Source organism: Equus quagga, chromosome 6 (genome assembly GCF_021613505.1).
Source record: "Equus quagga isolate Etosha38 chromosome 6, UCLA_HA_Equagga_1.0, whole genome shotgun sequence".
NCBI classification, from domain to species: Eukaryota; Metazoa; Chordata; class Mammalia; order Perissodactyla; family Equidae; genus Equus; species Equus quagga.
Genome location: NC_060272.1, coordinates 95,489,932 through 95,503,461, shown reverse-complemented (window position 1 = coordinate 95,503,461; position 13,530 = coordinate 95,489,932). Strand labels below are relative to the sequence as shown.

General features: G+C 33.2%; 1 protein-coding gene across 4 annotated transcripts in view; it reads left to right on the top strand.

The window, feature by feature from the left end:
- VPS13A (vacuolar protein sorting 13 homolog A) overlaps window positions 1-13,530 on the top strand; it is a 232,063-nt gene that overhangs the window by 42,302 nt on the left and 176,231 nt on the right. For all 4 annotated transcript variants that reach the window (XR_006889118.1, XR_006889119.1, XM_046664752.1 and 1 more), the window contains exons 13-19: window positions 509-680; window positions 2,254-2,316; window positions 2,804-2,933; window positions 3,766-3,860; window positions 4,181-4,323; window positions 12,254-12,443; window positions 12,530-12,644. Coding sequence is in view for 2 of the 4 variants with exons in the window: in XM_046664752.1 (XP_046520708.1) it covers window positions 509-680; window positions 2,254-2,316; window positions 2,804-2,933; window positions 3,766-3,860; window positions 4,181-4,323; window positions 12,254-12,443; window positions 12,530-12,644 (908 nt within the window). In the remaining 2 variants the exon portion in view is untranslated. The remainder of the gene's footprint in view (window positions 1-508; window positions 681-2,253; window positions 2,317-2,803; window positions 2,934-3,765; window positions 3,861-4,180; window positions 4,324-12,253; window positions 12,444-12,529; window positions 12,645-13,530) is intronic.

Below are 13,530 nucleotides of genomic sequence, written 5' to 3'. Positions count from 1 at the left end.
GTTGTCTAGCAATGTCTTTTTTTTTAATTTTCAAACTTGCATATCAGACATATTAAACCTATATTATTAAACCTGAAAAGGTTATGAAAGTCTGTAAAGTACAACCCCTTTTTAAAATTCAGAAGTCTGAATTTAAAATTATTTCAGTTATTAAGCTCTTGCCTAGTTCTAGAAGTTGCAATTACCCTTTCAGCTCACTGTTTTAATTACTTTTCAGATGACTTAAGTGCTATTAGCCAATTAATACTTTAATAGTTCTTCTGTAGAGCTATATTTATTGTAACAAAATTCAGTGATTTTGCTTATTTTCATTTAGGAAACAGGTGAGAATAATATGTTGTTAATACAAATAGGGTTGGGAAAAAGCAAGTACTCAGATGATATACCATTTTCATAGTCTGTATTCTAGTAATCTACATTGTTAGAGTAGAAGCAGTACCAATTATATTTCATACTGTTGGTTTGAGGGTGTTAAGTGTAGAGTTTTTGTTTTTGTCTTTTTACCTAGGTGGGCTTATGCTATCTATGGTATTCTTGAAGTAAATGTTTCTCCCCGCTTACGGATGTGGTCATGGAAGCATATTAGAGAACATAGGCAAAAAATGAAGCAATATAAAGAACTGTATAAAAAAAAGCTAATAAATAAGAAGCCATCTGGTGAACTTCTCGTCACTTTGGAGGTTAGCATTTAAAAAAATTGTTGAATGTTTTGTACTACATGACTCCTCAGTCTGTTAGTGACTAATACTTCCTACTTATTCGTTCTAATTTTGACTGACCTATGTCTGTCTCTTTCACTTAGACTTTTTCGTACTCCTATTCTTAACTTCAGTTGTGTGATAGAAGCTCTGGTGATATTCTCCTGTGAGCTTTTGGAATTTGAGATTGTTCTCAATCTGTAGAGATTTGACTTCATGCAAATAATAACTTGAAGCCTCACGTTATTATGTTTGTTCTTCTTTTTCTAGTTCTTTTAGGTATAGTGTTAGATTGTTTATTTGAGCCTCACGTTATTGTGATATTTCTAACCTCACAAACCAAAAAAAGTGTCTGCTACATTGATTCCATTCTTCTCTGTGTCAGTTTCAAAGCCTTACGTTATTGTCACCACTCCATTTCTTAACCATCTTAACTGCATTAATCAAATAAATTTCCTGTCTTCTATGTGTATTATGCTTACACTTATAGCCAAGACTGTGCTCATGCATTCCATCTACCTTTTCTTATCTCTCTGCCTATCCCAGTTTTATTCATCCTTTAAGTTCTGCTTAAGTCCCATTTCTTGTACAAACTTTCCTTAATTTTCTGCCCATACAGAGCTCTTACTCTCTTAATTCTCGTGCCATTTCTAGTCTTTACTAGCAATTTTAAATTTAATTATCTGTCTTGAGAGGTCTCTAAATACTAGTCTTGTTTTATCTCTTAGCATTATGGTGTATTTTAGAAGGGACTATTTTACAGGTGGATGAAGTACTGCTTAGGGAGGGTAAGGGGAGTGAGCCGTTTGAAATTAGTGTAACCATTCTGAATCCAGGCCAGTTTCCAATTAGGAACTCCCTAAAGATTGAGTTTTATTTTTGACGTAGGAGGCTGTCTGAAGACCTGTGGTATTAGGAATGCTTGGGTTTAGAGGTTTTGTGGGGTAGTTACAGATTTCCTTAGTTAGTTTTGGATCCTAACCTGAATCCTCCAAATCTGCTGGACAGTAGAACCCTGAATTAAGTTGTTTCCTAGATAATAGTAGGTCATGATTGCTTCTCTTTGGGGCAAAGAGTGGTTTGATGATGAAACTCTTAAAAGTAATCATGGAAATATGTATAAATGTAATGAAAGATTTAGCTTATCTCATTTTATTTCAGTAGCCCTAACAATTTTGAAAAGTGTAAAATTTATAGTTGTATTTTTAGTTGAAGGTTAACATGTTTACCCTTAGCTATAGTTAAAACTGAAATAAAAGTCATTTTAAACAATACATTTATGGTATCTTTTAGTATCTGTAAATCTTGTAGATTTGTAACTCTTACATGCGTGACATGTGATTTCTTTGTTCAGAAAGTTATCCCAACATTACTAATTTCCAAACTGACATATATACGAGCATTGCTTCTCAGAATTTAACAAGAGTATTATGTTGATGAATGATCTGTTTTCTGCTTCCTATCGTATCTTTTCTTTAATGCAGCTATTTGATAGATTTAGTAAGGTTATTTATATAAGGTTATTTATGTAAACTTTTTTTTTAAATATTTTTAGGAGTTGGAAAAGACCTTGGATGTATTTAATATAACTATATCCAGACAACAGGCAGAAGTTGAGGTAATTCTAGATTATCTTTCAAGTAGTAAAAACAAATGTAGATTCCATATAGATTTGACAGATGCTGTGATATTATTAGTAATGTGCAGTAATATACTGTTTTCTAAAAGGGGTTCAAATTTGCTTCTTGATGTTATAAGAAAATTCAATTTAATGTTTTGCTACGTCTGTTTAAATCAGACAAATTCTATGGGGAAAAAATTCTAAATAATTGGGCTTATCAAACACTCAGAGTTCATATGAAAGTGAAAAGTCAATTTTTTTTTTGTAATTGCTGTCACTTGTAAGACAGTGGGGCTACCTACCTGGTTATCCTAAATCTTTATGTTTGGGTAATGTTGCAGTTACTGTGTTCTGTTGTCGGTTTGCGTATTGTTTACATTTATTCGCTTAAGCAGATAAGTTTTGGAAATATCATGCTTCTGTTTCTTTAGATTTTCTAAGTAAAGGATAATTTATCATTTATTTGAAAATTCATTTATTTTAGGTAAAGAAAGCTGGATACAGGATTTACAGAGAAGGAACAAAAGATTCAGAGGAAAATAAAGGATGGTTTAGCTGGCTGTGGACTTGGTCAGAATCAAATACTAAAGAACAACCAGATGTTAAACCTGGAAGTATGTCCATTTCATTTTATAGTAGTGTTGTTAATCATCAGCTGATGATAGTGTAGCTAATTATCAGGTGTGAAACTAAAGTTTTGAAGAAAATTTTCTAATCAAAATAGACATTGTAAGTATATATACATGTGATAATTTATCCTTATTATCAAAATTACTATTAAAACATTGTAAATATACATTCAAATAAAAATAAATTTTTTTATCTCACTAATGTTTACAAAAGAGCTTTATGCCCAAAGGATTTAGAAAATGCGTCTAGCACAATAATAGATAAGTAAAAATTCCAAAAGGATATAAGCCATTGTAAATTCTTGTTGAAATTGTTTCTGGGAAAGATTTTTGTTTCCTAACCAAATGCTTGAGATTATAGCCTTGGAGGCTTAGGAGCTTTGGTTTACATCTTGGATTTATCACTTAGTAACACTGTGGTGCTGGCAAATTATTTAAGCTCTCTAAACTTCAATTTTATCATCTGTAAAATGAGGAGCAATTATGTTATTAATACTACCCAACTTGTATGCTAAATGTATTGCCTAGCACAATGCTAAGTGCCTGATACAGTTAGACATTTTGTGAGCTCTTGCTTAATACAAATGTTTAGAAATTTATATTGCTAAATTCATGTATGTTTAGCAGTTTATGTTTTTGGAGAATAATCCTTCTAAAATTGCCAACGCCATGCTAACATTCAGTAATTATAATTTCTTAAAAGTATTATAAGAAGAGAGTGAAATTTGTATTTAATTTATTAAAGGCAGCTAAATTTTGGGTTAGTTTTGTCTTGTTACCACTTAAGAACACAAAACACTTGTTTATGATTTTTTAGTTCTTGAAGAAATGTTGACACCTGAAGAAAAAGCTTTGCTCTATGAAGCAATTGGCTATAGCGAAACAGCGGTTGATCCAACCTTGCCCAAAACAGTAAGATGTTTTTTTTGCCTTATACCTCAGGGTTTAATGACAGATACACCTATTTTTAATCCTTTCAGAAATACATATTATTGACTTGTTCTTTGATCTTTCTCTGGATCTGTAAATATTGCATTTATTTTAATTTCCAAATTAGGAATAAAAATTGCCTCCTACTTTTTAGTGTTACATGGTGATTCTTTCATATATGAAGAGTTGTTTTTAAAGTGTTTTTTGGCTTTTGGAAAGAATAAACTATCTGAATAAGAGTATTTGCTGTATTTATATATATGTATTTTTTTTTCCATTTTGTTTATTTGAATATACTCTAGTTTGAAGCCATGAAGTTTTTTGTTCACTTGAAAAGTATGTCAATTGTTCTAAGAGAAAAACAAGAAAAACCTGAGTTGTTAGATATTGTAGTGGAAGAATTTAGCACTTACATTGTGCAGAGACCAGGAGCACAAGCAATTAAGTAAGTATTAATTTATTTTATCTATGAGAAAAAGTTAGTTACAATCTTACAATATTTTGTAAAGAGGACTATGGTTTAATGTATCCTTTTGTATTTTTAGGAACTTTTAGACTTTTTTCCAGTAATATATATATTTTGGAATTACTAAAATAATGTGTTCAATAGAAAACTGCATGCTGAGGAAACATAGAGGGACACTGAAGAATAATACAAAAATATCAGCAGTCACACCATACTAAAAGAAACGGCATTAACAATTTGATTTTTATCTGGGAATGCCTTTATTTTACTTTCATTTTTAAAAATAGCTGTATTGAGATATACTTCACATACCATACAATTCATCCATTTAAAGTGTACAATTCATTTGTCACCTGTACTGTATACCAGATTCACATTGATATATTTAAAAGGTTGTGTAACAATTACTGCTAATTCCAGAACATTTTAACTTCCCAAAGAGAAACCCTATACTTATTAGCAGTCACTTCACATTCCTCACTCTCTCCAGTGTCTGGAAACAACTAATTTATGTTCTATTTCTAAGAATTTGTCAGTTTGGGGCATTTCATTTGAATGGAATCATACAATATATGGCCTTTTCTGTCCGGCTTCTTTTGCTTACCATGATATTTTCAAGGTTCATCTATTGTATAGCATGAATTAGTGCTTCATTCTTTCTTATGACCTAAGAATTTTCCATTGTATGGATATACCACATTTTGTTTGCCTATTTATCAATGAAAGATATGTGGTTTGTTTCCACTTTTTGGCCACTATAAATAATGCTACTGTTAATATTCATGGACAATATTTTGTTTGGACAATAAGTTTTATATTTTCTTGGATATATACCTAGGAGCAGAATTGTTGCCTCATATGGTAACTCTATCTTTAACTTTTTGAGAAATTGCCAAACTGTTTCCAAAGCGGCTACACCATTTTACAGTCCCACCAGCGGTTTATGAGGTTTCCAGTTTGCCTACATCCTTGCCAACACTTATCTGTCCTTTTGATTATAGCCAGCATAATGGGTGTAAAGTGGTAACTTCAGCTGTGGTTTTGATTTGCATTTCCCTGATGGCTAATGATGTTCAGCATCTTTTCATTTGCTTATTGGCTATTTCTGTATATTTTTTGAGAAATGTCTGTTCTTTTGTCCATTTTAAAATTGAGTTGTCTTTTTATTGTGTTTTCTTTTCATTTTTTGATGGTAGCCTTTGAAATTCAAGTGTTTCTAATTTTGATGTAGTCCAATTTATTTTTTATTTTCTTGCCCTAAAAACTCAAGAAGTCTTTGCCTGACTCAGGGACACAAAGATATATTCCTGTGTGTTCTTGTGAGAATTTTATACTTTTTCCTCTTAAATTTAGGTTTATGATCTATTTTGAGTTAATGTTTGTGTATGGTATGAAATAGGGGTCCAAATTCATTCTTTTGCTTGAGATTCTTCAGTTGTCCCAGCACCATTTGTTGGAAAAAACTGTTCTTTCCCCATCGAATGATCTTGGCACCCTTGTCAAAATGAGTTTACCATAAATGTAAGGATTTATTTCTGGCCTCCTGTTCACATTGACCTTTATCACTCAACTTCTGCCAATAACACACTGTCTTGATTATTACACCTTGGTAGTTAAATTTACAATCAAAAAGTGACTTCTCCAGCTTTTTCTTTCTCAAGATTGTGTTAGCTATTCTGACTTTAATTTCTATGTAAATTTTTGGATCATCTTGTCCATTTCTGCAAAAAAAGCAGCTTGAATTTGATAAAGATTGTGTTAAATCTGTAGATCAATTTTGGGGGTACTGATATCTAAACAGTATTGTCTTCCAATTCATGAACTTTCAATGTCTTTCATTTATTTAGATCTTTAATTTCAACAGTGCTTTATAGTTTTCAGAGTACAAATTTTATGTCTCTTTTGTTAAATTTCTTCTCATGTATTTTATTGTTTTTGATGCTGTAGGGGAGGAAAAAGTTTTCCTTTTTCCTTGATCTCCTTTGGGTCCCTGACTCGGTCTGAAAATTAACTGGGAAAGACAGCTTAATAAGAGAAAAGCATACCGATTTATTTAATATAAGTTTTATGTTGACACGAGAGCTTTCGTAAGGAAATGAAGACCCAAAGAACCAGTTGGCCTTATTATTTTTATGCTAAGTTTGATGAAAAGTGGACAGTTGTAGAGTAATATGATAGGTCAAGGAGTATAAGGTAAGTATAGTAACCTGGGAGAAACTTAGCAAGGCCTGTTCGTTAGGATTCTTCTCAGTGTCACTTTGTCTTTGGAGATAAGGATGCTCCTTTCCTCTGTGTATGGGGAGGGTACCTCTTACGTGAGAGTTTTATGACCTATTTGAGGGGAGAAGGATGGAGGAATGTCAGAGTAACTTCCTGCTTCTGCTATTTTCTCGAACTTCTTCAGCTTAAAATACTCAGTACGCCAAGATGCCATATTTTGAGGTAGTGCATCCTGAACCCCATCAATGCTATTATAAGTGGAATCATTTTCTTAATTTCATTTTTGGATTGTTTATTACAAGTGTGTAGAAATACAGTTGAGTTTTGTATATTGATCTTGTACCCTGCAATCTTGATGAACTTGTTACTTATTTCCAGTTTTTTAATAAATTCCCTAGCATTTTTACATACATGATCATGTCATCTGCAAATAGAGTTTTACTTCTTCCTTTTCAATGTGGATACGTTTTCTTTTCATTTCTTTCCTAATTACCCTGGCTTGAACCTCCACTACTATGTTGAAGAAAATGGTCAGAATGGGCATCCTTGTCTTGTTCCTCATCTTAAGGAAAAGGGCTCAGTCTTTCACCATTAAGTATCATGTTAAGTATGGGTTTTTCATAGATGCCTTTTATCAGATTGGAGAAGTTGCCTCTATTCCTAGTTTGTTGAGTCTTTTTTTGATCATGAAAGTTGTTAGATTTTGTCAAATGCATTTTCTGTGTCTATTGAGATGATCAGAAAGTTTTTGGTTTTATTCTTTTGATATATGGTGTGTTACCTTAATTTTCAGATGTTAAAATAACTATGTATTCCTGGGATAAAGCTCACTTGGTCATGTGTATAATCCTTTTTATATGTTGCTGGATTTGGTTTGCTATTATTTTATTGAGAATTTTTACATCTATATTCATAAAAGATACTGGTCTTTATTTTCTTGTGATGGCTTTGTCTGGTTTTTGTATTAGGATAATACTGCCCTCATAAAATGAATTGGGAAGTGTTCCCTCCTCTTTGGAGGAGTTTGTGAAGAATTGGTATTTATTCTTCTTTAAATGTTTGGTAGTAAAATTCACCAATGAAGTTATGGGGGCCTGAGTTTTTCTTTGGGGGGAAGTTTTTAATTAATAATTCAATCTGTATTTGTTATAGGCCTATTTAGATTTTGTTTCTCTTTTAGTTAGTTTTCAGTAGTTTATTTCTTTTTAGGAATTTGTCCATTTCATGTAAGTTATCTAATTTGTTGGCATATAGTTGTTCACAGTATTACGATATAATCCCTTTCTCTGTCTGTGAGGCTGTTAGTATTGTCCTTTTTTATTCCTAATTTTTTGGAGTTTTTTATTTCTTAGTCTGGTTAAATTTTGTTGATCTTTTTTAAGGGCCAGACCTGTGGCTGAGTGGTTAAGTTTGTGTGCCCTGCTTCAGCCACCCAGGGTTTCGCCAGTTCGGATCCTGGGCACAGACCTAGCACCACTCATCAAGCCATGCTGAGGAAGCATCCCATGTAGCACAAACTAGGAGGACCTACAACTAGAATATACAACTATGTACTGGGGGCTTTGGAGAGAAGAAGGAAAAAAACAAAAAGATTGGCAACAGATCTTAGCTCAGGGCCAATCTTTAAAAAAAAACCTTTTTTTGTTGATCTTTTTTAAAAATCAGCTTTGGTTTTGTAAATTTTTAAAAATGTTTTTCTGTTCTCTATTTCATTAATTTATCCTTGATCCTTACTATTTTTTTCATTCTGCTTGCTTTGGGTTTTGAGTATTTTTAAGTGGAAGGTTAGTTATTTGAGATTTTCTTTTGGAATGTAGGCATTTACTAATCCATTAACTTTCTTTTTTCTTTTCTCTTGAGAAAGATTCGCCCTGAGCTAACATCTGTCCCAATCTTCCTCTTTTTGCTTGAGGAAGATTTGCCCTGAGCTAACATCTATGGCCAGTCTTCCTCTATTTTGTATATGGCTTGCCACCACAGCATGGCTGATAAGTGGTGTAGGTCCATGCCCAGGGTCTGAACACGCAAACTTGGGCCACCGAAATGGAGTGCACCAAACTTAACCACTACGCCACTGGGCCAGCCCCCACCCCTGTTAACTTTCTTTAAAGTTTTTTTTCTCCTTTATTGAGGTAAAATTCACATAACATAAAATTAACCATTCTAAAGACTACAGTTCAGTAGGATTGAGAATATTCGGAATGTTGGACAATCACTACCTCTATCTGATCAAAACATTATCACTATCACAAAGCGAAACCCCATACTCATGTAATTACACCCAATTTTCCCTCTCCTCCTGGCCCCTGGAAAACACCAATCTGCTTTCTGTTTCTATAGATTTACAAATTCTAGTTATATCATATAAATGGAATCATATGGTATGTGACCTTTTGTGTCTGACTTTTTCACTTAGCATGTTTTCATGGTTCATCCATGCTGTTATATGTATCAGAATTTCATTCCTTTTTAAGGCTGAATAATATTTCCTTGTATGTATATACCACATTTTGTTTATTCATTTATCTCTTGAGGGACATTTGTGTTCTTTCTGTCTTTTGATTATTGTGACAATGTTGCAGTGAACATTCATGTACCAGGATTTGTTTGAGTACCACTTCTTTTGGTAGGTACCCAGGAGTGGAATTACTGAGTCATAGGGTAATTCTGTTTTTAACTTTTTGAGGAAGTGCCAAACGGTGTTCCACAGGGTTGCACCATTTTACATTCTCACCTGCAATGTACAGGGATTCAGTTTTTCCACATCCTTCTCAACACTTAACTTTCTTTTTTCGCTTGTTTGTTCTTTTTAAATTATAGCCATTCTTATGGGTATGAAGTTGGTTTCTCCTTGTGGTTCTGATTTGTATTTTCTTAATTACTAATGATGTTGAGCATCTTCATGTGGATGTTGGCTGTTTATATATCTTCACTGGTTCTGTGTTTTAATTGGGTTATTCTTTTTGTCATTGAGTTTTTAGAATGCTTTATATATTCAAGATACTAGACTCTCATCAGATACATAATTTGCAAATATTTTTTCCCATTCTTCAGCTTGTCTTTTCACTTTCTTGATAATGTCCTTTGATGCACGTAAGTTTTTAATTTTGATGTTCAGTTTATCTGGTTTTTTTTTCTTTTGTTGCTTGTACTTTTGGTATCATATCTATCATATCAAAAGCTCATGCTTTTTTTTTTTTTCCCCCAAAAGCTCATGCTTTTGGAATCATGATTAGCCTAATCCAAGATTTTGGAAATCTAGTCCTATTTTTTTTCTAAGAGTATTACAGTTTTATCTCTTATGTTTAGGTTTATGATCCACAGTGAGTTAAGTTTTGTATATGGTGCAAAGAATGAATACAACTTGATTCTTTTGTATGTCTATATCCAGGTGTTCCAGCACCACTTGTTTAAGAGATTATTCTTCCCCATTGAATGGTCTTGGTACCCTTGTTGAAAATCAATTGGCCAGTTCTGGACTCTGAGTTCTTTTCTGTTCTAGACCCTGATTATGTCTATCCTTATGCCACTATCACACTGTTTTGATTACTTTAGCTTTGTAGTTAAGTTTTGAAATTGTGAAGTGTGAGTCTTCCAACTTGTTCTACTTTTTCAAGAATGTTTTGGCTATTCAGGTTCCCTTGCAAATCCATATGAATTTGAGAATTGGCTTTTCTGTTTCTGCACAAAAGCCCCTTTGAATTTGATAGGGATTGCCTTGAACTTATAGATTGCTTTCAGTAGTATTGCCATCATAGCAATATTAATTTTTCCAATTGGTGAACCTGGGATAGCTTTCTGTTTATTTTTGTTTGTCTGAGAAAGTCTTTATTTCTCCTTCACTTTTGAAGAAAAATTCACAGGGTACAGAATTGTAGGTTGGTGGGTTTTTTTCTCTTACACTTTAAATTTTTCACTACACTCTAGTCTTGCTTGTATCGTTTCTGAGAAGACAGATGTAATTCTTATCTTTGCTCCTCTGTGGGTAAGGTGTTTTGTTTTTCCCTCTGGCTTCTTTCAGGATTGTTTCTTTATATTTGGTTTTCTGTAGTTTGAAAATATGCCTGTATGTAATTTTTTTGGCACTTATTCTGCTCAGTGTTCTCTGAGCTTCCTGGTTCTGTGTTTTAGTGTCTGACATTAATTTGGGGAAATTCTCAGTCATTAGTATTTCAAATATTTCTTCTGTTCCTTTCCCTCTTTCTTCTTCTGGTATTCCGATTATACATATGGTACACCTTTTGTACTTGTCCCACAGTGCTTGATTATTCTGTCTGTTTTTTAGTCTTTATTCTCTGCTTTCTGTATTTTACAATTCTACTGATAAATTCTCTAACTCAGAGATTAATTTTCTCAGCCTCTTCCAGTCTTCTAGTGAGCCTGTCAAAGGCATTCTTGTTACAGTGTTTTTGATCTTTAGCATTTATTTTTGGTTCTATCTTAAGATGTCCTCTTTCTGCTTACATTGTTCATCTGTTCTTGCATGCTATCTGCTTTATCCATTGGATCCCTTAGGATATTAATTGTGGTTGTTTTAAATTCCTGTTCATATAACTCCAGCATCTTTGCATGTCTATAGTTCTGGCGCTTGCTCTGTCACTTCAAATTGTGTTTTTTACCTTTTGGTATGCCTTACTATTTTTTCTTGATAGCCAGACATGATATACTGGGTAAAATGAGCTGCTGTAAATAGGTCTTTAGTAATTTAGTTGTAAGATGTGGGGGAAGGGGAACAGTTCTATAGAATTACAATTAGTTCTTAGTCTTTTAATGAGCTGTGCTTCTGGACTGTGAACTTAACAAGAGTTTCTCAGTTTTTTCCTCCCTGCTTAGGTGGCACAGGATAGTGGGCTGGTCTGTGTATTTCCCTTCTCCTGGAAGGAATGGTAGACCTGACTGGAGTTGAATATTTCCCTTCCCTAGGTCATTTTGGCTCTGATGATACCCCCTCAGGTTAGGCTCTGGTTAATTAGTTTCTCCAGAGGGCAGGCCTTGTTAAGATCAGAGTACTCTGCATATTTTTAAATGGTTTCTTTTTCCCCTCTCCTTGCCTGAAGGATGAGATATTTTTCTCCAATATTTACCATGGGAACCTGGTCAAATTCCTGGAGGTATATCTCAAAATATTGTAGAGGCTCCCCTATGACTGGGTCCCCCTAGAGTTTTTAACTCTCAGAATTGTCCACCCTGAGTCTCCAGCAATTCATCAGTTACAGTTCAGGATTTCCTACCTGGGTACTGGTGTCCGTGGTGGTTTCCTTTTGTGAGTCTCTGCTCTGCCAAGACGACTCCATGTAGTCACCTTTCTGTCTCTCCAGTCTTGGGGGCAGCAGTTTGCCCTGTGTCCTCCCCTCTCTTATATATCCAACAAGAGTTGTTGATTTTTCAGTTCAGTTTTTTATTTGTTATTAGTACAGAGTGGTGACTTCCAAACTCTTTTTGTGGGGAATCAGACACCCCTAACCCTTAATAGCTTTTTTATATAGAAATCAATATGTGAATAGGGTTTTTTGTGAATTAATCTATGTCAATTCAGATTGAATAGTATATTTTCTTTGACGTGAGTGGAATGGAGTGGGAAACGCAAAGTGGAATTGCTTTTACTAATTTTCATTTTGTTATTTTCAATTTGAAAAATAGTTTCAAATTGTATTGATTAGTGGTTTTTGTCCTACCTTTTTTCATGCAGATTTGAAACCAAAATAGATTCATTTCATGTTACTGGATTGCCAGATAATTCATCAAAACCCCGCCTCCTGTCTTCATTGGATGATGCTACATCACTCTTCCAAATTACATTTGAGATAAATCCATTAGATGAAACAGTTGCTCAAAGGTGTATCATAGAAGCTGAACCTTTAGAAATGATATATGATGCAGTAAGCATTTTTTTAATTCCTAAGTTTTAATATATTTCAATTACCTTTCAGTTTGTGCCTCATGTTAGTGATACTTATTTTAACAGAGAACTGTGAATAGTATAGTGGAATTCTTCAGACCTCCGAAAGACGTACATCTAGCACAACTCACTTCAGCGACTTTGACAAAACTTGAAGAATTTCGAGAGAAGACAGCAACAGGTAAATGCCACTGTTAATCTTGGTGAATTAAGTACTGTATCTTTTACTAAACTTTTAGTTATTTTAAACTGATTTTAGTGAAATATACTTTAAATTTATATTTCTGGACTAGAGACAGTTTAGTTAAAACTAATTTGGTACTTTTATATTTAAATTGAGATATAACAATAATCATTTCTTCAATAAGAAAGGTCAGACGTATTAACCATGTTCAATTTATTTGCAAAATTTTGTTAGGATCTGTGGAATTCTGTTAATGACAGAAACTGGTCTGTCATTTTCCTTTCTTGTAATGAGTTCTAGATTTTAATCTGTTGGCCTCAGAAAATACAAAATCCATCCTTTTCTATTCTTTCAGAGAGTTTGTGTAATATTTCGTGTTATTTCTTCCTTTGGTGTTTTGCATAATTTAACAGTAAAACAATTTAGGCTTGAAGATTTCATTGTGGAAGATTTTAAATTAACAGATTCCCTTTTTAAAATATATAGATGACTATAGAGATGATCTGTATGATGTAAGTGCTGTGTAATTTGTTGAGACTTGTACGGTGATTTAAAAAAATGTTCTGCATGTGTTTGAAAAGCATATATTTTTCATATCTGTACAAATCCTTTAGGTCGCATTTGTTTCTCATGTACTTCAAATCTTCTCTATCCTTACTGGATTTTTTTCTATGTTTTGTTACCACATTCTAACAATTATTTAAAGAAATACATGAAAAATAGCTTACTGTGAATGTAGATTTGTCTGTTTCTTGCAGATCTGACATTTTTTTCTTTATATATTTTGATGCTATCCTTAAGTACATGTAGAAATAAAATTTTCTTCTCCTATGAACCAAGTCTTTTATCTGTATGAATTTGACTGCTTTTATTTTTAGTAATG